The 23,707-nt window shown below is 34.0% G+C and overlaps 2 protein-coding genes across 2 annotated transcripts; one reads left to right on the top strand and one right to left on the bottom strand.

Moving 5' to 3' along the window:
* Window positions 1-1,241: 1,241 nt before the first annotated feature.
* On the top strand, window positions 1,242-2,795 carry LOC143544378 (NAD(P)H-quinone oxidoreductase subunit O, chloroplastic-like). The gene is made up of 5 exons (XM_077036500.1): window positions 1,242-1,473; window positions 1,557-1,612; window positions 2,306-2,413; window positions 2,496-2,555; window positions 2,631-2,795. Exons 1-5 carry the CDS (start codon window positions 1,245-1,247, stop codon window positions 2,658-2,660), a joined length of 483 nt encoding a protein of 160 aa, XP_076892615.1. The 5' UTR covers window positions 1,242-1,244; the 3' UTR covers window positions 2,661-2,795.
* Window positions 2,796-2,863: 68 nt separating this feature from the next.
* On the bottom strand, window positions 2,864-10,256 carry LOC143544367 (mitogen-activated protein kinase kinase kinase 3-like). Its single transcript, XM_077036493.1, has 11 exons — window positions 9,736-10,256; window positions 8,727-9,086; window positions 7,595-7,682; window positions 6,206-6,268; window positions 5,542-5,702; window positions 5,397-5,472; window positions 5,262-5,321; window positions 4,660-4,767; window positions 4,329-4,565; window positions 3,389-3,480; window positions 2,864-3,309 (listed from the first exon to the last, which is right to left on the bottom strand). Exons 1-11 carry the CDS (start codon window positions 10,224-10,226, stop codon window positions 3,033-3,035), a joined length of 2,013 nt encoding a protein of 670 aa, XP_076892608.1. The 5' UTR covers window positions 10,227-10,256; the 3' UTR covers window positions 2,864-3,032.
* Window positions 10,257-23,707: the final 13,451 nt, after the last annotated feature.

Here is a 23,707-nt window from a genome sequence, read left to right as displayed (position 1 = left end):
AGAAAGCCGAAGTGTTGAACAAGTACGGAACGGTAAAAACGTGGGACGAGGACGAGTTGTGGCACATAATCAAGCTGTGCTCGAAATGGGTCGAGTTAGTTAAACCGGACCATGATGGTGACTCAATGCCAAAGCGTACAAAAACTACTTTGACTGGTGTGTATGTCTCATCTTGTAGCCCGGATGCTCATGTAGGGTTCGACTTAAACGTGCCTGGAGAAGAAGATCAACCATAAGTCCTACGTCGACCACCCGGAATGGACCGGCGAAAAAAAGTAACCACAAGTACCGAGGTCGACCCAGAATTTGTTGAAGACGTCCACAAAATATCGAGTAGTATTAAAGCAGCGGTCGGGGCGAAAGTTTTAAAAAGCATATTAGTAAGTTAGACTTTCTTACCAAGGACTTTAGTAACCTTGATCCCATGCGTTGAGAACTATTCGAACCAGAACAAGCGCTTGTTCTTGAGGAAATAAGAGCAAATCAAGAACGAAGGCGAAGAGCAGGAGGCGGCGGAGATGAGGAATAAATTTGTCTTTTCCTTATTAAATTTGTAATTTTTTTTATATTTTTAGGGTGTTTATTATTATTATTATTATTATTATTATTATTTTGTTTTTGTATTTTTTTAGTTGTAGGATGTTTAAGGTTTTTTATTATATAAATGAGTTTTTTAGTTATATTATTATATTATATTAAAATAAAGAAAAAAATCAGAAATTTGCATGAACCATAATAGGCTCAGGCGGCTTCAGCGAGTGTCCAATCAGCACTGCATGGTACAATATTATTGGATGAATTCAGAGTCTGGCTTCAGTGACAACACAGTCTTAATTGCAAAGTTCTCATCTCGTCCACAATCATTGCGCACAAAATATGTTGGTAATATTTAAGACGCGGCGTTATTAATTGTTAGCATCTTTGTTTTGGATAAAACTAAACAACGCAAGATTTGCGTATAATATTATTATGTGTGAAGTTTATTATTGAAAAAAAAAATTAACGTCATGGGATACATAGTGTTATCATAAATTAATTTTGTAACAAAATGGCAAGAAAACAAAAAATTTACAAAAACTAAACTTATAAATGGAACAATTCCTCAATGGCAATTCTGTAATTTACTCAAAGAAATAAAAGAAGCATGTTGAAGATGGATGGCCAATCTTTTCTTATCTATACATCTATACATATATAGAAACATAACAAATAAAAAGAAGCTAGGGGCTAACATTAAAAAGAAAATGGCAATGGCATACTCTTCATCATTCTCTTCATTTACATACACAAAACCACATACCTCATCACCCACAACCACAACCACAAAACCTTGCATGGTGCCGGGTGGCGGTGGTCGTCATGTCAGTGGTGGTCGGCTTTATTTCTGTATCAAAGCTGAGTCTGCTGATCCAGCTGCAGCTGCTACTGAAGCCCCTGCTGCTTCAAAACCACCCAAGAAGCCTGTTTTTTCAAGTTAGTAGTATTTCTTGCTTTTGGTAATCAACTTTCAAGTTTTTATTATATGAATGAATTGTATATTTATGTTTTGTTGGCAGTGAAAAAAGGGCAGATTGTTAGAGTAGACAAGGAAAAGTATCTAAATAGCGTCAATGTAAGTCACCAATGTATTACTAATGAACAAACACTTTGTGTTCAGGTTGACCTGCTTAATAATTAAATAGGACGATAACTCGGTCCTTTTCACCCATTCATTACAACCTTTCAACTTGTTAAATATGTTTACAAGCGAAGAGACCCTTTTGACTGGTTTAGGTAAATGAATTAAACGGCTCATGTTTAGGTTGACCTATTCAACCTGTTTAACTAAGCGGGTCGATCATGCTCGGGTCAACCTCTTTAACCCATTTAATTTACCACCTGATTACAATCTGTATAAACCAAGAAACATATTTGACTCGTTTACATAGATAGGTTATGTTTGGGTTGACATGTTTAATCCATTTAACTATACCGGTCATGTTTGGGTCAACCTGTGTAATTAAAAAAGTTGACCCATCAACCCTTATAATCAATTTATTACAACCATCCAACCTGTTCAATACATTTTATAATAACAACCCAGAAAATTTGTTTGACTCGTTTAGATTAATGGGCTAGACGGGGTCATTTTGGGTTACACAATTGACTCGGTTGGTGTTGTATCTTTAATACAAATAAGCATATTAGTCGAGTTCAGGTTCAATTATTGAGCTAGCGATTGACACTTCTAGTACAAACAATATTTCATCAGTAATATAAGTTTCATACTTGAGTTTGCATTAAAACCGATATCGGTTCACTACAGTATCTATCAGTTGGACATCCGCCTTATTATAAAGGGTTGGACTACATATACGAAGACCGTGGTGAGGTGTTGGATATTCGTATCTTTGAAACAGGAGAGTATGCACTTGTAAGTTCAATAACTCGTAATGTTATTTTCTAATCTTGTTTTCACATCACAAAACTCACATAACAAGCAACCCGTGTTGTAGATTGCATGGGTCGGGATCCCAACCGCACCTGCTTGGCTTCCAACCGACATGCTAATCAAGGTGACCGCTGTTTAAACCTTAACATTATTAACCTATTAACCACCTTATCATGTAATTGTGTACTCGTTATTGCAGTCCGACAAGCTCGATTATGAAAGAATATGACCAGAATCCACCGCTTCAAGAAACAAGCATTTGACTTTTAGTCAAACCCTTGATGATCATTAGTTCCAAATGAGTATTTGCAGTTCTATTTTTGTGGCATTATAGTTTATATGAAGTATAAACCTTCTTTTGGCACATATGTTTTCACTATTTTGTTAGCTCCTTTGACTTTGACTCATCATGTTGACTTTTAAAAAGTCAAAGATACGAAAACCCGACCAGTCTTTGTATACAGTAATAATATAAAACCATACTAGCCAGTTTTATTTACAACAAATTACAGAGGCGAATAATTCCCTACAATCTCTGTCCTGTGTTTTATCATATGACAATCAAAACATACATCAAACTCTTATTGGTCATTAACCCGCGTCAAATGATCCGTGATCTTGGGGTTCTAACAGGCGTTTGGGGTTTGACCTGATTGACTTCATATCGCGGGTCAAATGTGGTCTTGCCATTGTGTCTTGATGGAACCGCCAACACATCATTCAAATTGTAGTTGACTTGACTTTGACTTTGACCTTGCCCGATCATGGTAAAAGATGGGTGAGGGGGTGAAACATAACTCCTGTACGCTGACCCGTATTGCCTTAACGGGCTTGAAGTTGGGGATACAGGCAAAGAAGTAATCGTTCTTGTATTTCTCCTGCACGTATACATGAATCTTTAGAAAAGTCAAAACTACACAGTAAAAACGTTAACTTTTAACGGTTTGACCAATATACCTTGGACTCAACATTGCACCTCTAGATGATGTCACCACGGGGCCGTCAAATGAACTCATGGGTGTTCTGTTGGAGTGCATTTCCGAGGCCGTCTGTTTCAAAATAAGTATCGTAAAACATCAGTTTAGTGTTATATCATCTAGAGCATTCACATCTAGGCCTGTAATCGAACCGAACATTCGGTGAATTATTCATTTATTTAATAAGCGAATGGATATGTACAAGATTTTCGTTCACTCATGAGCGTTTGTTTACTTCGTTCATTTAAATTCGTTTATGTTCATTAGTTTACATTTGGTCAAGTTCGTTTGTTTTATGTATTCATTTATAATTTTTAGGGCTATTAAAATGTAGTCTTGTTTTATGAAATTAAAATATAAATATTACAATTTAGTCTAGTTTTGTAACCTTTATTGGCCCAAAAGATTTATGTTCAAGGAGTCACAATTAGTTTAGCATGTTACGAACACGCCACGTTCATTTTCTTAATGAACTAACACAAACAACAAAACTTCGTTCGTCTAATTGTTCATGTTTGTTCGGTAAAAGTTAACGAACGAACATGAACATGCCCATTTTCGTTTGTTCGGTTCGTTGACATGCCACTTCACATCAGATTCTCTATCCTCATCCCTAAAATTTGTTTATCTTTCAAAAACCTATCATATCTATTTCCCATATCAATCACTTCTCAATTTAATAATACTTAATAATTATTCCTTTTTATTACATACTCTTTCTTCCACTCACAAAATATAAGGGGAATAGATACAAGGAATGAATAGTGAATCTTTAGGGAATCAGTGTCAGCTTCCCTAAAATTGTTCCTTATTTTAGGGATCCTGTTAGAGTGGCAGTTTAGCTAATTTCCTTAATCTTTCCACTAATTCAATTAGGAAAAATTATTTTCTTGAAATTAAACAAATTACACAATTTTTACCGGGGTACGACTTCCATCAAAGGTGAAAGGAAACGCTTCCTTGGTTAGGTTAAAATTGGCTCCTCTTGAAGTCGATTGGTCCCGAACAAACGCGTGTTCCAATAATTTTGAAGCTGAGGGTCGTAAAGACGGGTCCCGTTGTAGACATTGCTTTATAAAAGATTTTGCATCATTCGAAAGATGATCAGGTATTTCGGGCATGTCTTTACTATTTCCAATCTTGAATATTGCTGCCACCTGGAACAAAAACACAAGCCCGAATGGGGTTCTAAACACCTAACAACCACAAGAATCAAAAGTTCGAATTTTTAAAAAAAATGACACGTCATACCCCTTCGTATTGGCCCCATGGAGGTTTTGATGTTGCCATTTCAAGAATTGTACATCCCAAGCTCCAAATATCAACCGCAAGATTGTAACCATTTGTATTCATTACAACCTTATGTTAAATAAACTTGATGAGTATACAAACATAAAGAGCAATTTACACTTTCGTCTAGCAAATTTCCCTTTTTGTCCTTAAACCAAGGTAATAACAGAAGTTGTCCTTTACGTTTTATAAAGTTTGCACGTTTCAAATTTCGATTTTGGTCCTTTGTGTTTTATAAAGAGTTTGTACTTTGTGCATTAAAGACTTGTCTATAAAAAACAATTATATTAAATAAAAATAAGTGGGGTCAATAAACTAACTTTTTTTTATTAATTCATGAAAATCAACTACGTAAATGACGAAATACTCTCATGTGCATAATACATGACTGAACTTAAAAGAATAAAACTAGCACCCGCTGGTGAACATAAAGGCTGATTCTTATTATTTCCTTACTGTTAAGGACAAAACCTGAAACTTGCTATATACCTAAAGAACGAAAAAGTGTAATTTACTAAAATATAAATGTATATAAACCGACGTTTATAAAGGAGAATAAGTACCTCGGGCGCCATCCAATAAGGACTTCCTTTGAAAGAAAGCATTGAAGCACAACTTGTTATCTAATAACAGAAAGTAGACAAATGGGTCAAATGTTTGTACTTTCTCTCTCCGTTGACCAATGGTGAGAGACTTACATGTTTTGCCATGCCAAAATCAGCAAGCTTGATTTCACCATTAGGGTCCGCTAATATGTTTGCCCCTTTTATATCTCTGCGAAAAAGTACACATATTAATTATTAACAGAAACGCATATTATTAACATTTTAAGAAATGCATTACCTGTGTACTGTATTTCTTCCGTGTAAATAAGCAAGCCCACTAAGAACTTGACGGGTGTAATTTTGAATTACGGGTTCTCTAAACGGGCCATATTCTTGAAGTAATTTGTGAATGGAACCACCGGAGACATATTCCAAGTAAACGGATAAGGTTTCGTCTCCCTGAAAAACCCATAACAAAAGTTGACTTTTTTACACGCCCAAAGTTGAGCCGTTTAAGAAAAGGCATAACCCTGTTACCCAAATCGACCCATATGAAGGTAAACGGGTCTAAGCTGCCACATCTATTCAAACCAGGTAATTAAGTTGTGTTTGATTACAAACAGTTTTAACTGTGTGGCAAAAAGTAATTAAGATTTTGATTTTTTAATCATTTACCATAAGAAAATTAATTATCTGCATAGATGTAACATTGGCTATTATCTTAATTTAAACGATTTATTATCATTCTGATTGTTGAAATCAGAATAATCACTTCGAACATGCACATTCAAACACCTCTATGCTATTTTCATTTTTTGTTAACCTCTAAAGCATCATTAAATCTAAATTTCTTTAAATAAATACCAATAATTTGAACACATATACAACCAATTTGAGAATCACAAAGTCAAACTTGAGTTTTTAGTCAACCAACAAAAAGCAAGACAAAAAAGGAACAGTACCAGTTCACTTCCATAGTATTGAACAATGTTTGGGTGTGAAAGTTGACTTAGCAAAGCAATTTCCTGTTGAAAAAAGCATAAAGAAAAATAAAGAATAACACAGATTGAAGAAAAGAATTACACAAAAATATTCAGCTTGAAAATCAATCAATCAATCAATCATGCCCAGTAAAATCCCACCGACAGCAAAGCTATAAGTAGGGTCTGGGGAGGGTGGGATGTAGGCACACCGTACCTCTATCCAAAGGAATAAAGAGGTGGCTTCCAGAGAGACCCTCGGCTCTAAGTACATGTGTATGAAGCAAAATAAAGGAAATCAAAGTTTAACAGTTATATAAAAACTACTACTAATTATAATAATATTAATAATAAGATCACAGTTTAACAGCTATATAAAAGCTAATAATAATTATAATAACAATAATAATATATGTAAGGGAAATACCATTATGGTATGTGACCTAAATAAGTTAAGTCTAAGCCCTAAGGTATTCAATTCTCTCTAAAAATCCTTAACTTTAATTCTACTTCTCCACGAATTCCTATCCTCAACCATGTCCTCGGAGAGGTTTAGGTCTATCAAATCATGCCTAATCCTCTCATCCCAAGTCAATTTCGGTCGTCCTCTACCCCTCCTCCCCTCTATAGTAATGTTTTCTACGGATCTAACAGGATTCGTCGTCTGTCTTCTCTTTACATGTCCAAACCATCTCAATCTCCACTCTCTTATCTTGTCTGCTATGTTCGCCACCCCTAATCTCTCGCGAAACACAACGTTTCTTATTCGGTCTAGCCTTGCGAAACACAAGATTCAGCTTGAAAATAATGGGGTCAATCCCCTTTTCTTAATAAATAACAATGTACACACACAAATATATACATAAACATGTATATATGTGTGAATGTGTGAGGCATGTATATTCGTTTATTTAATAAACAAACGAGCATGAACACATGCCGCGTTCGCTAGTTTAAGTTGGTGAATGTTTGTTTACGTTTGTTCATTTATGTTTGTTTATATATTCACTTTATTTTTTAGGCCCACTTTAATTTAGTCTAGTTAATGAAATTAAGATATCACCCATTACTATCAAGTGAAGTTTTATTAATTTTGTAGGGTCAATAGATTGATGTTCAGTTTACTTTTAATTGGTGTTTGTTTTTAATTGGTGTTTGTTCAGTTACGTTCATGAACAGTTAGTTTATACTATTGACAAACGAACATGAGCATGTCCATTATCATAACGAACGAACAAGAAAACCCTGTTCGTGTTCAATCGTTGTTTGTTCCGTTACAGTTAACTTAAAGAACACAAACATGCTTTGTTGTGTTCGTTCGGTTCGTTTACAAGCCTGGTGTGTGTGTGTGTTTGTAAAGAGAGAGCATACCTGGTTCAACTGTTTAAGACATTCTTTTGAAGAGTTATCATCCGCAACAACTTTTACTTCTTTTATTGCGCACATCTGACCATTCTCACTATTAAAAACATAAACAGAGATACCACCAGAGTTTCTTAAGCAACTTTCAACTTAAATCAAAATGCAAAATCTTTAAACTAGTTCACAAATAACTAACTTTCTTTACCATATAAAAGTACATAGATAAATATATCGCGATATACTTTAGATATTTGCTAAAAAACAAAACAAGTAAAAGTAATCGCACCAGTCAAGCTATTAGTCAACATCTAATATGAACCTCAGTGATGACCAAAAACAGGAATGTAGTGTATCAAAATTTGTGCCAAAAACATTTTGCAATGATAGATTAAAGTACGTTTGATCTCTTTAACATGTTAAACGAGTAAACTAAAAAATAGCATTAAACAGATCAAGTTGGTCAAACCCACCCAGTATATTTGTTGTTGATGCACATAACCTTGTAAATCGTGTTTTTCGTAAATTCAAGTATTATTGTAAATTTATAGCCTTTGTAAACACATTTTTAAGAAAAGGATTTTTTGAAAAATGGACAGAAAACTTGTCTATCACTTGCCAGCCCAACCAACCCGACCTAGGCTTGTAAACGAACCGCACGAACGCAGACAAAGCTTGTTTGTGTTCGTCCATTTAACTTTTAACCCAACAAATGATCAAACACGAACAGCTAAACAGACGAGGTTTCCTTGTTCGTATTTGTTTAAGTTCGTTCGCCAACAGCTTAAACAAACACTTTGTGGTGAACGAACAAAACTGAACATACATGGGCGAACATAACTGAGCAAAAACCAATTACAAGTAAATGAGAATAACAATGTGTTCGGCCTAAAAGTTATTAAAACTAGATTAAACTGTAATGGACCAACAATTCAAATATATTTATATTAACAAATTAACAAACATAAACTAACGAACATAAATGAACAAACACAAACGAATTTAAATAAACAAACGTAAATGAACAACATTTTGGTTCATGGTCGTTCGTCTATTAAACAAACAAACTTGCTGCCGAACAGTTCACTGAACGTTCTGTTAGTCTATTGGCTCAAGTTCAAAATGGAAACTTTCAAAACATTACCTATTAAAACCGAGATAAACATGTCCAAAAGTGCCTCGTCCCAACAACCTTCCTTTCTTCCACTTAGATGGATGACAACTCGAATTTTCAGCAACGCTAAGTGTCTTCATATTCGACAAAACCGAAGAGGGACTAGTAGGCGAGCAACAATTTAGAGCCGAAGACGGGCTGGTTGGTGAGCCAGGTGGCGGAAGGGGAAGGGGATGGCCCGTGTTCTTTCCATCATCTGGTTTTCTATTAGGAGAATCCAAATTTGTACATGCCATCCGGTGATGAAAAGGTGATGCGGCAGTGGTCCCCACCCTTGACCCGGGACCTGGACTTCTTGATCGAGGACTCAACTTTGTGTCCCCGTGACCTCTGTTCACATAAAACTCAAATGTCATTAGCAAAATTATGTTATGAACACAATAATATTTCCAAGACATGTTAAAGTCAAACGCAACAAATTTCTACTAATTTGTCACATTTTCATTATATGTAATTGTGATACTGAAAAGAAACTTGAACAAATGATCAGGGCTGGCTATGAAGGGTGGCGGGGAGGTTGACCGACCCTGGCCCGATCACCCGATAGGCCTGACTTTTTTTAATTATTATATATAATTTTAATGTTTACACCCGATTACCCAACTCATTTAAGCCCATTTTTATATAAAAAAAATTTGCATAACTCATATCATAACAAAGTAAACCCATTTTAAAATTTTAATTATTTAAACCCAATAAAAACCCCTTTTACTTACGGCCCAGGTTTTTTTTTCGCATTCGGCTAAAAAAATTTTAACGATTCTCTAAGACAGCCAAATAGTTAATCTTTCGTAATAAAGATTTGATTTTGATCATAGGGTGTTTCAAATGGAACTGAAATTAGCTTCGTAAATCATAACCTATTCAAATATTATCAAAATATTCAAGATTGACAATTGATTCAAATTAAGTTCTTAAAACCCAAATTATAAACTGAATCAAACCCTAATCCTAATTAATCAAGAAAAATAAAACCCACCTGAAAAACCCCAATTGACCATGATCACTAATCATATTATTATTAATATTATGGTCATCTGCAGACGAGACCGACGAGCCGCCGCTAGACGACACGGAAGCCGACCCATGGTGATCCACCGGAAACGAGGTGGTCGGAGATATCGACGGCAACGATGTTGTCGGAGAAATCGACGGCTGTGGCAACGGGTGGGCAATTCGATCGGAATCAAACCCTAAAAACCCAGGCCCAGTTCCAACCGGAGTAGAAGAAGAAGACGGCGAGTAATCACGGCTGACACGTGGCGATCCGCGAGGCAATAAGCCCTCGTCAAAGCTAGTCTTGTGCTTCCTGTCAGCAACAGATGTGTGATAATTGTTGCTGAAAAAGGGGTTATCTTGATGATTATGATTATGATTGTGGTACTGATTACGATGATGATTGTCTTTATCTTTGTTGGTTGATTTCTTGCCAAACCAAGCAGGCATGTTATCGATGAATTTTGACTTCATGGTTTGGTTTGGTCTGGTCTGAGAGATAGATAGATGTTATTAATAATATTATTATAAATGGGTATTTGGAGAGTGGGACCCAAACAGTGAACAACAGCTGGTGATGGGCCCGTAAGGCAGGCAGGCAGGCGAGCCGGGTCGTTGGTGTGGTAAACCCGAGTTTACGCTAGGAGATAAGATAATGTATTACTAATCAAGTGCGGTTTGGAATTTGGATTTGCCCAAATCATACGATGATCATGATATTATTATTGCTACAACTTGTGCGCCATCATGTAATAATCTACAGTTTTGGTTTCATACACCGTCTGTCCACTTAATTAGATTGTGTAAATGTAAATGTAAATGTAAATTGACTCGGCCTGTTTACACCATCCAACTTAATACTAACATGAGACTTTTGTTCGGTATAACTTTTGACAAAAAATAGAAATACAAGGAGAAAAGAGGTTTGATGTTATTTTCTTGTAAACAAGTATAAAGGGTGTGAAGCGTTTTAGAAGGTATTTTGATACGTTATCGTAAGTCGCTTGAGACTTGTCGTTATATCTTTAGTTGATACAGACATGCATGATTCGATGGTTCGTTTCGAAGGGTTCAATCCAAGGGTTGTTAGACTATCACTTCATGTGGTGACCATTTAGAGGGTTCCTTGCTTTTGTGTGGCGGTTCTTTGTAGCATGAATAACTAATTGCAGCGTCAGTTCAGTTTAAATAAGATATAATAAGAACGCATTGTCAGTAGAGGTGCACAAAATATCCCGTTCTTGACCCGACCCTAAACTAATTCTAGTCGTACCCGATGGGCCAAATACCCGATCCAGATATGATCCTAACCGTTTCCACCCTTCATTGCTTCCATGTCTAGACCCGATGGGACCATTTCAATCAATTACTATCCAGTTCCGGTTCCTACAAAAAAAAGCGATTCAGCAAGTATTACTGTTGCTGCCTATATATTGTTGGAACCGGTTTTGGACCACCCCCATGTGTATAAATAGTAGTTGGATCAGCGGGTTGAGTACCCAACTCAAAAATACATTAACACAAAAAAAACAACAAAAAAATGTTTCGATTCAGCTTCGTTTCACACTCACCTACACCTCCATTTTTTTCACTCTTGCCACCACTAAAGTAGTTATGGCAAGTGCAAGCAAGAGAAAAGGCAAGAAGAAGACAGCTTCTGTATCCATTTTTATTGACCCAGTACACGACCCCAAGGTTGAACGGGTCATCTCATAACCGCAGCAACCGGGAGATATGATGCAATTGGGATTTGTTGGAGTTGGTTGATGGGGAAAAAAGCATGTTGCAAATATCATGACACTTTCTTAAAGCAAGATTCCAACTCAACTTCAAGTAAACATATTGATAAGAAATTTTGCAAGGTGTTAAAAAGAAATTTTGCAAGCGGACCAAACCGAATTAGGTGGACTGATACTATATTTCTTTACAACATGAAAAAGTTCATGATAGAATGACAAAGTTCGTGATTCAAGAAGGCTTGTCGTTTAACCACTTTGGCAACCCTCGTTTAACCGCCATGATTTAAGAGACGCTTCAATCTCACTACACACACGTAAGTCATATGACCCATAGACGTTATTGTTTAAATTTGTGAGAATGCGCAAAAAATGAATTAATTGAATCATACATTTGTGTCACTGCTCATTGGATCGATCCAGTATCTTGGCAAATGATGAACGCACCATCGTGTTTGAATATTTTCCATATCCACATAGCGTCGATAAATTGTTTGACATTCTACATGAAATAATAACAACTTTTAAGTTAAGAAAAAAAATATTTTCAATATATCTTGATAACGCCTCAAACAATACCGTGACGGTTGGCAAATTATACACCTCCTTGCTATTGAAAGTTTTTTTATGCTCGCTGTTTTGCTCAAATTATTAATTTGGTTGTTCAATACGGGCTCGCCGATGAAACCGTTACTGCGGGTTTAAATTTTTTTAGAATAATGTTACATGATATTTTTTAAAGTGGAGAAAAAAAACATCAAGAATATAAAATACGAAAAACCAGTTTCAAATGGTCAAAAACATTTAAGATCATTAAATAGTAAAAAAAAACCTGGTTTTCGGGTGCAACCTATACCCGGGATCCTACTCGGTTCTTGTGGGTTTTGATATTTGTCTGTCAGGTCGGGCCGGGTACGGTTCCTACCTGGTTTCTGACAGGGACCGGTTTCAGGTTGTACCAAGTAAAAAAACCTGGTTCCGGGTACAAAAGAAAACACCTGCTTTGTGCACCTATAATTGTCGGTTCAGTTTCAGTTCCTTAAAGACCATCTGTGTTGGCTTTGATCATGGGTTCTCAATTTGGTTCAATCAAGGAGTGTTTTGGTTCGTTTTTTTATGTTGAACATTTCCAAACATGGAAACGAATTTCGTTAATGATTAGTTTGAATTCAAATAAGAAAAGTAATGTAATAACTTTTCTAAAAGAGAGGGAGCATTGTAACACATAAAACAAACACCCAATTTACGGGTTATATATTTATATGATAATAAAAATTGAAAAGTATTTATTTTAGGAAAGTGTGAATGGCCTTTAGTGACTATCACACGTGCGGGTACATATAGAATTTGGAATTTTTGATAGAAATACTCAACTCACATTTGTTCTCATTGGAAGTCGACGTTTCCTTTTTAGGCTTTTAAGTTCCATCAAAGGACTAAATGACTAATGGCGGTTTTGTAAATGGTAGCACAACTAATGCAATCTAGTACAACACATGTTTTGTGTCTGACATTGCGGAGCTATTTAGCTGGGTACAACGGGTTTTGACTTCAAGATTTATGAATTTAGCATTTAGAAGACTTAGTTTTCTAATTTAAATGGGGCTATCAACATGGCTCGTTGTCCGTTTGCCTTCTATTTCAACGTAAAAGTTGATTTATATGAAACTTTAGTTGAACTAAAAAGTAAAGTCTTATATAACTTGTATGTCTTTCTATTTTCCCACTTACATTTTCGTGTTCCCCTTATTTCGTTCACCAACCCGGGCTATACATGTTCTGAAACGGATGCTAAAACTTGGACCTTTTCTGCATAAGAAATTTTTTTTATTCAAAATTGTGGTCCATAATATCCGAAACCAGAAGAAGAAAAAAGTTGATTCTCCTCTATTTTCCTTAATTGTAATGTCTTAACCCATAACCTATTCGTCTAATGGTACGTTGTTCCCTTCACAAATGTAAGGTTGTGAATTCAAATATTTGCAAGTGCATCATGCGACATTTCAAATTTATGTTCTATTCAATTGCTAACATCCCATTTTCACACGATTTGTCATTTTCGTAGCTACATTAAGATGCAAATTTTAGTCCTATTTAAATGCTGTCACGAAAATTAAATATTTCAATGCACAATTGCACGTAGCCAAATACTTAATGAATGATGTGTGTCTCCAAATATAGCATTAAAACATATATTAAATTCATGACACGTATGTCATTCAGTTGTCATGAAAATAAAGCTATATAAATACCACAACTTAAGTTTAATACCAAGACTTTTGTAAGGACTTGGTAAACAGCTTCCAACAATTTGACCCCTTCGCTTGTTGTTCGAAAAAAGTTTAGAAATGAGAAATATGAAAGGGTTGAAATGGTTTATAGAAGAGAGAATATATTTTTGAGATTTTAGGTGTTTCATCATTTGAAATAACGGAACCCACAATGGTTGCAGAGTGTGTCAGCAATTGTCTGGTGAGTTGGAGATTTTCTGGTGATCCGCCATTTCAAATGACAGAAGTGACTTATATACTATGTATTCTGTCATTTCAAATGGCGGAACACCACTTTTACCCATTATAGCCTGCCCATATACATTTGTTTCACTTCTACCATTTGAAATGGAGGAAGTGAACAGTAAAATTCCTGACACGTCTGAACTCTGACGAGACCTTTTAACGATATTGATCACTCATAAAGGACAATATCTCTAATTATGTTAAAGAAAAATATAAAAGAGGTGTTCCCTAGTTTAAATAAAGAAAAGAAAAGAAGAGGAGAGGAGATAAATGAGGAGTAAAATAAGAGAATTTGAATCTTTGAAGGAAAAAAAAATTAAAGAGAAAAATGATATAACAAAAGAAAATAGAATAGGAGAAAATTTTCTTTTCTTTCCCTTTCTTTTCACAAATCAACACATTTCACCCATTACTGCCATCATTTCTTTACCACTGTGCTCCACCGCCGTTCTCCACCACCATCTTGCTCATCTACTTCCACCGTCGTTCTTTTCCATCACCGTTCTCCTCCACCACAACTTTGGTTTTCTTGGTTTTTATACTTTAACAAAAGTTTAGTGTTTAAATTCTTGTTTAATACAAATTTGATTTATGTTTCTTGTATGATTTCTTGCATACTGTATATGGCTTTGTAGCTAAATTTGGCTATTAGTGTTATGATTTTCTATAAAAGTTGATTTCAAAATCCATTTTTTATGTCTAGTGTCCTTATTGGGTTATCAAAAGTTTTTGAGTTTTTAAACAATTTTTAACAAATGTCCATAACACGTCAACTGTTTGATGAAATGCTTCAACCAGATTGTGCTTGATGAAATACTTGGATATAATTTGTTATATATAAATTATCATAATATAGTTGTTTCAACAAATTTTAACTCATTGTGAGTTGGTAGCGTGTAAATAGGAAATGGCTCGACTTAGTTTACAAACTCGCAAACGTAACCAAAGAAACACGACATTGATTTTGGCATAGTGGAAGTGAACAGTAAAATTCCTGACACGTCTGAACTCTGACAAGACCTTTTAACCATATTATTCACTCATAAAGGACAATATCTCTAATTCTGTTGAAGAAAAATATAAAAGGGGTGTTCCCTAGTTTAAATAAAGAAAAGAAAAGAAGAGGAGAGGAGATAAATGATGAGTAAAATAAGAGAATTTGAATCTTTGAAGGAAAAAAAATTAAAGAGAAAAATGATATAACAAAAGAAAATAGAATAGGAGAAAATTTTCTTTTCTTTCCCTTTCTTTTCACAAATCAACACATTTCACCCATTACTGCCATCATTTATTTAACACTGTGCTCCACCGCCGTTCTCCACCACCGTCTTGCTCATCTACTTCCACCGTCGTTCTTTTCCTTCACCGTTCTCCTCCACCACAACTTTGGTTTTCTTGGTTTTTTATACTTTAACAGAAGTTTAGAGTTTAAATTCTTGTTTAATACTTATTTGATTTATGTTTCTTGTATGATTTCTTGCATACTGTATATGGCTTTGTAGCTAAATTTGGCTATTAGTGTTATGATTTTATATAAAAGTTGATTTCAAATCCATTTTTTATGTCTAGTGTCCTTATTGGGTTATCAAAAGTTTTTGAGTTTTTAAACAATTTTTAACAAATGTCCATAACACGTCAACTGTTTGATGAAATGCTTCAACCAGATTTGTGCTTGATGAAATACTTGGATATAATTTGTTATATATAAATTATCATAATATAGTTGTTTCAACAAATTTCAACTCATTGTGTGTTGGTAGCGTGTAAATAGGAAATGGCTCGACTTAGTTTACAAACTCGCAAACGTAACCAAAGAAACACGACATTGATTTTGGCATAGTGGAAGTGAACAGTAAAATTCCTGACACGTCTGAACTCTGACGAGACCTTTTAACCATATTGTTCACTCATAAAGTACAATATCTCTAATTCTGTTGAAGAAAAATATAAAAGGGGTGTTCCCTGGTTTAAATAAAGAAAAGAAAAGAAGAGGAGAGGAGATAAATGAGGAGTAAAATAAGAGAATTTGAATCTTTGAAGGAAAAAAAATTAAAGAGAAAAATGATATAACAAAAGAAAATAGAATAGGAGAAACTTTTCTTTTCTTTCCCTTTCTTTTCACAAATCAACACATTTCACCCATTACTGCAATCATTTCTTTACCACTGTGCTCCACCGCCGTTCTCCACCACCGTCTCGCTCATCTACTTCCACCGTCGTTCTTTTCCTTCACCGTACTCCTCCACCACAACTTTAGTTTTCTTGGTTTTTATACTTTAACAGAAGTTTAGAGTTTAAATTCTTGTTTAATACTTGTTTGATTTATGTTTCTTGTATGATTTCTTGCATACTGTATATGGCTTTGTAGCTAAATTTAGCTATTAGTGTTATGATTTTCTATAAAATTTGATTTCAAAATCCATTTTTTATGTCTAGTGTCCTTATTGGGTTATCAAAAGTTTTTGAGTTTTTAAACAATTTTTAACAAATGTCCATAACACGTCAACTGTTTGATGAAATGCTTCAACCAGATTGTGCTTGATGAAATACTTGGATATAATTTGTTATATATAAATTATCATAATATAGTTGTTTCAACAAATTTTAACTCATTGTGAGTTGGTAGCGTGTAAATAGGAAATGGCTCGACTTAGTTTACAAACTCGCAAACGTAACCAAAGAAACACGACATTGATTTTGGCATAGTGGAAGTGAACAGTAAAATTCCTGACACGTCTGAACTCTGACAAGACCTTTTAACCATATTATTCACTCATAAAGGACAATATCTCTAATTCTGTTGAAGAAAAATATAAAAGGAGTGTTCCCTAGTTTAAATAAAGAAAAGAAAAGAAGAGGAGAGGAGATAAATGATGAGTAAAATAAGAGAATTTGAATCTTTGAAGGAAAAAAAATTAAAGAGAAAAATGATATAACAAAAGAAAATAGAATAGGAGAAAATTTTCTTTTCTTTCCCTTTCTTTTCACAAATCAACACATTTCACCCATTACTGCCATCATTTATTTAACACTGTGCTCCACCGCCGTTCTCCACCACCGTCTTGCTCATCTACTTCCACCGTCGTTCTTTTCCTTCACCGTTCTCCTCCACCACAACTTTGGTTTTCTTGGTTTTTTATACTTTAACAGAAGTTTAGAGTTTAAATTCTTGTTTAATACTTATTTGATTTATGTTTCTTGTATGATTTCTGGCATACTGTATATGGCTTTGTAGCTAAATTTGGCTATTAGTGTTATGATTTTATATAAAAGTTGATTTCAAATCCATTTTTTATGTCTAGTGTCCTTATTGGGTTATCAAAAGTTTTTGAGTTTTTAAACAATTTTTAACAAATGTTCATAACACGTCAACTGTTTGATGAAATGCTTCAACCAGATTTGTGCTTGATGAAATACTTGGATATAATTTGTTATATATAAATTATCATAATATAGTTGTTTCAACAAATTTTAACTCATTGTGTGTTGGTAGCGTGTAAATAGGAAATGGCTCGACTTAGTTTACAAACTCGCAAACGTAACCAAAGAAACACGACATTGATTTTGGCATAGTGGAAGTGAACAGTAAAATTCCTGACACGTCTGAACTCTGACGAGACCTTTTAACCATATTGTTCACTCATAAAGTACAATATCTCTAATTCTGTTGAAGAAAAATATAAAAGGGGTGTTCCCTGGTTTAAATAAAGAAAAGAAAAGAAGAGGAGAGGAGATAAATGAGGAGTAAAATAAGAGAATTTGAATCTTTGAAGGAAAAAAAATTAAAGAGAAAAATGATATAACAAAAGAAAATAGAATAGGAGAAAATTTTCTTTTCTTTCCCTTTCTTTTCACAAATCAACTCATTTCACCCATTACTGCCATCAGTTCTTTACCACTGTGCTCCACCGCCGTTCTCCACCACCGTCTCGCTCATCTATTTCCACCGTCGTTCTTCTCCTTCACCGTTCTCCTTCACCACAACTTTGGGTTTCTTGGTTTTTATACTTTAACAGAAGTTTAGAGTTTAAATTCTTGTTTAATACTTGTTTGATTTATGTTTCCTGTATGATTTCTTGCATACTGTATATGGCTTTGTAGCTAAATTTGGCTATTAGTGTTATGATTTTCTATAAAAGTTGATTTAAAAATCCATTTTTTATGTCTAGTGTCCTTATTGGGTTATCAAAAGTTTTGAGTTTTTAAACAATTTTTAACAAATGTCCATAACACGTCAACTGTTTGATGAAATGCTTCAACCAGATTTGTGCATGATGAAATACTTGGATATAAATTGTTATATATAAATTATCATAATATAGTTGTTTCAACAAATTTTAACTCATTGTGTGTTGGTAGCGTGTAAATAGGAAATGGCTCGACTTAGTTTACAAACTCGCAAACGTAACCAAAGAAACACGACATTGATTTTGGCATAGTGGAAGTGAACAGTAAAAATCCTGACACGTCTGAACTCTGACGAGACCTTTTAACCATATTGTTCACTCATAAAGGACATTATCTCTAATTCTATTGAAGAAAAATATAAAAGAGGTGTTCCCTAGTTTAAATAAAGAAAAGGAAAGAAGAGGAGAGGAGATAAATGAGGAGTAAAATAAGAGAATTTGAATCTTTGAAGGAAAAAAAAATAAAGTGGAAAATGATATAACAAAAGAAAATAGAATAGGAGAAAATTTTCTTTTCTTTCCCTTTCTTTTCACAGATCAACACATTTCACCCATTACTGCCATCATTTCTTTACCACTGTGCTCCACCGCCGTTCTCCACCACCGTCTTGCTCATCTACTTCCACCGTCGTTCTTTTCCATCACCGTTCTCCTCCACCACAACTTTGGTTTTCTTGGTTTTTATACTTTAACAGAAGTTTAGTGTTTAAATTCTTGTTTAATACTTATTTGATTTATGTTTCTTGTATGATTTCTTGCATACTGTATATGGCTTTGTAGCTAAATTTGGCTATTAGTGTTATGATTTTCTATAAAAGTTGATTTCAAATCCACTTTTTATGTCTAGTGTCCTTATTGGGTTATCAAAAGTTTTTGAGTTTTTAAACAATTTTTAACAAATGTCCATAACACGTCGACTGTTTGATGAAATGCTTCAATCAGATTTGTGCTTGATGAAATACTTGGATATAATTTTTTATATATAAATTATCATAATATAGTTGTTTCAACAAATTTTAACCCATCGTGTGTTGGTAGCGTGTAAATAGGAAATGGCTCGACTTAGTTTACAAACTCGCAAACGTAACCAAAGAAACACGACATTGATTTTGGCATAGTGGAAGTGAACAGTAAAATTCCTGACACGTCTGAACTCTGACGAGACCTTTTAACCATATTGTTCACTCATAAAGGACATTATCTCTAATTCTGTTGAAGAAAAATATAAAAGAGGTGTTCCCTTGTTTAAATAAAGAAAAGAAAAGAATAGGAGAGGAGATAAATGAGGAGTAAAATAAGAGAATTTAAATCTTTGAAGGAAAAAAAAATAAAGAGGAAAATGATATAACAAAAGAAAATAGAATAGGAGAAAATTTTCTTTTATTTCCCTTTCTTTTCACAGATCAACACATTTCACCCATTACTGCCATCATTTCTTTACCACTGTGCTCCACCGCCGTTCTCCACCACCGTCTTGCTCATCTACTTCCACCGTCGTTCTTTTCCATCACTGTTCTCCTCCACCACAACTTTGGTTTTCTTGGTTTTTATACTTTAACAGAAGTTTAGTGTTTAAATTCTTGTTTAATACTTATTTGATTTATGTTTCTTGTATGATTTCTTGCATACTGTATATGGCTTTGTAGCTAAATTTGGCTATTAGTGTTATGATTTTCTATAAAAGTTGATTTCAAATCCACTTTTTATGTCTAGTGTCCTTATTGGGTTATCAAAAGTTTTTGAGTTTTTAAACAATTTTTAACAAATGTCCATAACACGTCGACTGTTTGATGAAATGCTTCAACCAGATTTGTGCTTGATGAAATACTTGGATATAATTTGTTATATATAAATTATCATAATATAGTTGTTTCAACAAATTTTAACTCATTGTGTGTTGGTAGCGTGTAAATAGGAAATGGCTCGACTTAGTTTACAAACTCGCAAACGTAACCAAAGAAACACGACATTGATTTTGGCATAGTGGAAGTGAACAGTAAAAATCCTGACACGTCTGAACTCTGACGAGACCTTTTAACCATATTGTTCACTCATAAAGGACATTATCTCTAATTCTATTGAAGAAAAATATAAAAGAGGTGTTCCCTAGTTTAAATAAAGAAAAGGAAAGAAGAGGAGAGGAGATAAATGAGGAGTAAAATAAGAGAATTTGAATCTTTGAAGGAAAAAAAAATAAAGAGGAAAATGATATAACAAAAGAAAATAGAATAGGAGAAAAGTTTCTTTTCTTTCCCTTTCTTTTCACAAATCAACACATTTCACCCATTACTGCCATCGTTTCTTTACCACTGTGCTCCACCGCCGTTCTCCACCACCGTCTTGCTCATCTACTTCCACCGTCGTTCTTTTCCTTCACCGTTCTCCTACACCACAACTTTGGTTTTCTTGGTTTTATACTTTAACAAAAGTTTAGTGTTTAAATTCTTGTTTAATACTTATTTGATTTATGTTCTTGTATGATTTCTTGCATACTGTATATGGCTTTGTAGCTAAATTTGGCTATTAGTGTTATGATTTTCTATAAAAGTTGATTTCAAAATCCATTTTTTATGTCTAGTGTCCTTATTGGGTTATCAAAAGTTTGACTTTTTAAACAATTTTTAACAAATGTCCATAACACGTCAACTGTTTGATGAAATGCTTCAACCAGATTTGTGGTTGATGAAATACTTGGATATAATTTGTTATATATAAATTATCATAATATAGTTGTTTCAACAAATTTTAACCCATCGTGTGTTGCTAACGTGTAAATAGGAAATGGCTCGACTTAGTTTACAAACTCGCAAACGTAACCAAAGAAACACGACATTGATTTTGGCATAGTGGAAGTGAACAGTAAAATTCCTGACACGTCTGAACTCTGACAAGACCTTTTATCCATATTGTTCACTCATAAAGGACAATATCTCTAATTCTGTTGAAAAAAATTTAAAAGGAGTGTTCCCTAGTTTAAATAAAGAAAAGAAAAGAAGAGGAGAGGAGATAAATGAGCAGTAAAATAAGAGAATTTGAATCTTTGAAGGAAAAAAAATTGAAGAGGAAAATAATATAACAAAAGAAAATAGAATAGGAGAAAATTTTCTTTTCTTTCCCTTTCTTTTCACAAATCAACACATTTCACCCATTACTGCCATCATTTCTTTACCACTGTGCTCCACCGCCGTTGTCCACCACCGTCTCGCTCATCTATTTCCACCGTCGTTCTTTTCCTTCACCGTTCTCCTTCACCACAACTTTGGGTTTCTTGGTTTTTATACTTTAACAGAAGTTTAGAGTTTAAATTCTTGTTTAATACTTGTTTGATTTATGTTTCCTGTATGATTTCTTGCATACTGTATATGGCTTTGTAGCTAAATTTGGCTATTAGTGTTATGATTTTCTATAAAAGTTGATTTAAAAATCCATTTTTTATGTCTAGTGTCCTTATTGGGTTATCAAAAGTTTTGAGTTTTTAAACAATTTTTAACAAATGTCCATAACACGTCAACTGTTTGATGAAATGCTTCAACCAGATTTGTGCATGATGAAATACTTGGATATAAATTGTTATATATAAATTATCATAATATAGTTGTTTCAACAAATTTTAACTCATTGTGTGTTGGTAGCGTGTAAATAGGAAATGGCTCGACTTAGTTTACAAACTCGCAAACGTAACCAAAGAAACACGACATTGATTTTGGCACAGTGGAAGTGAACAGTAAAAATCCTGACACGTCTGAACTCTGACGAGACCTTTTAACCATATTGTTCACTCATAAAGGACATTATCTCTAATTCTATTGAAGAAAAATATAAAAGAGGTGTTCCCTAGTTTAAATAAAGAAAAGGAAAGAAGAGGAGAGGAGATAAATGAGGAGTAAAATAAGAGAATTTGAATCTTTGAAGGAAAAAAAAATAAAGTGGAAAATGATATAACAAAAGAAAATAGAATAGGAGAAAATTTTCTTTTCTTTCCCTTTCTTTTCACAAATCAACACATTTCACCCATTACTGCCATCGTTTCTTTACCACTGTGCTCCACCGCCGTTCTCCACCACCGTCTTGCTCATCTACTTCCACCGTCGTTCTTTTCCTTCACCGTTCTCCTACACCATAACTTTGGTTTTCTTGGTTTTATACTTTAACAGAAGTTTAGTGTTTAAATTCTTGTTTAATACTTATTTGATTTATGTTTCTTGTATGATTTCTTGCATACTGTATATGGCTTTGTAGCTAAATTTGGCTATTAGTGTTATGATTTTCTATAAAAGTTGATTTCAAAATCCATTTTTTATGTCTAGTGTCCTTATTGGGTTATCAAAAGTTTGAGTTTTTAAACAATTTTTAACAAATGTCTATAACACGTCAACTGTTTGATGAAATGCTTCAACCAGATTTGTGCTTGATGAAATACTTGGATATAATTTGTTATATATAAATTATCATAATATAGTTGTTTCAACAAATTTTAACCCATCGTGTGTTGCTAACGTGTAAATAGGAAATGGCTCGACTTAGTTTACAAACTCGCAAACGTAACCAAAGAAACACGACATTGATTTTGGCATAGTGGAAGTGAACAGTAAAATTCCTGACACGTCAGAACTCTGACGAGACCTTTTAACCATATTGTTCACTCATAAAGGACAATATCTCTAATTCTGTTGAAGAAAAATATAAAAGGAGTGTTCCCAAGTTTAAATAAAGAAAAGAAAAGAAGTGGAGAGGAGATAAATGAGCAGTAAAATAAGAGAATTTGAATCTTTGAAGGAAAAAAAATTAAAGAGGAAAATGATATAACAAAAGAAAATAGAATAGGAGAAAATTTTCTTTTCTTTCCCTTTCTTTTCACAAATCAACACATTTCACCCATTACTGCCATCATTTCTTTACCACTGTGCTCCACCGCCGTTCTCCACCACCGTCTCGCTCATCTATTTCCACCGTCGTTCTTTTCCTTCACCGTTCTCCTTCACCACAACTTTGGGTTTCTTGGTTTTTATACTTTAACAGAAGTTTAGAGTTTAAATTCTTGTTTAATACTTGTTTGATTTATGTTTCCTGTATGATTTCTTGCATACTGTATATGGCTTTGTAGCTAAATTTGGCTATTAGTGTTATGATTTTCTATAAAAGTTGATTTAAAAATCCATTTTTTATGTCTAGTGTCCTTATTGGGTTATCAAAAGTTTTGAGTTTTTAAACAATTTTTAACAAATGTCCATAACACGTCAACTGTTTGATGAAATGCTTCAACCAGATTTGTGCATGATGAAATACTTGGATATAAATTGTTATATATAAATTATCATAATATAGTTGTTTCAACAAATTTTAACTCATTGTGTGTTGGTAGCGTGTAAATAGGAAATGGCTCGACTTAGTTTACAAACTCGCAAACGTAACCAAAGAAACACGACATTGATTTTGGCATAGTGGAAGTGAACAGTAAAATTCCTGACATGTCTGAACTCTGACGAGACCTTTTAACCATATTGTTCACTCATAAA

This window comes from Bidens hawaiensis, unplaced genomic scaffold (genome assembly GCF_021521415.1).
Source record: "Bidens hawaiensis isolate Kalapana, Puna unplaced genomic scaffold, B.hawaiensis_p1.1 tig00000888_1, whole genome shotgun sequence".
In the NCBI taxonomy this organism is placed as follows: Eukaryota; Viridiplantae; Streptophyta; class Magnoliopsida; order Asterales; family Asteraceae; genus Bidens; species Bidens hawaiensis.
This window is presented reverse-complemented; position numbering and strand designations above follow the sequence as displayed.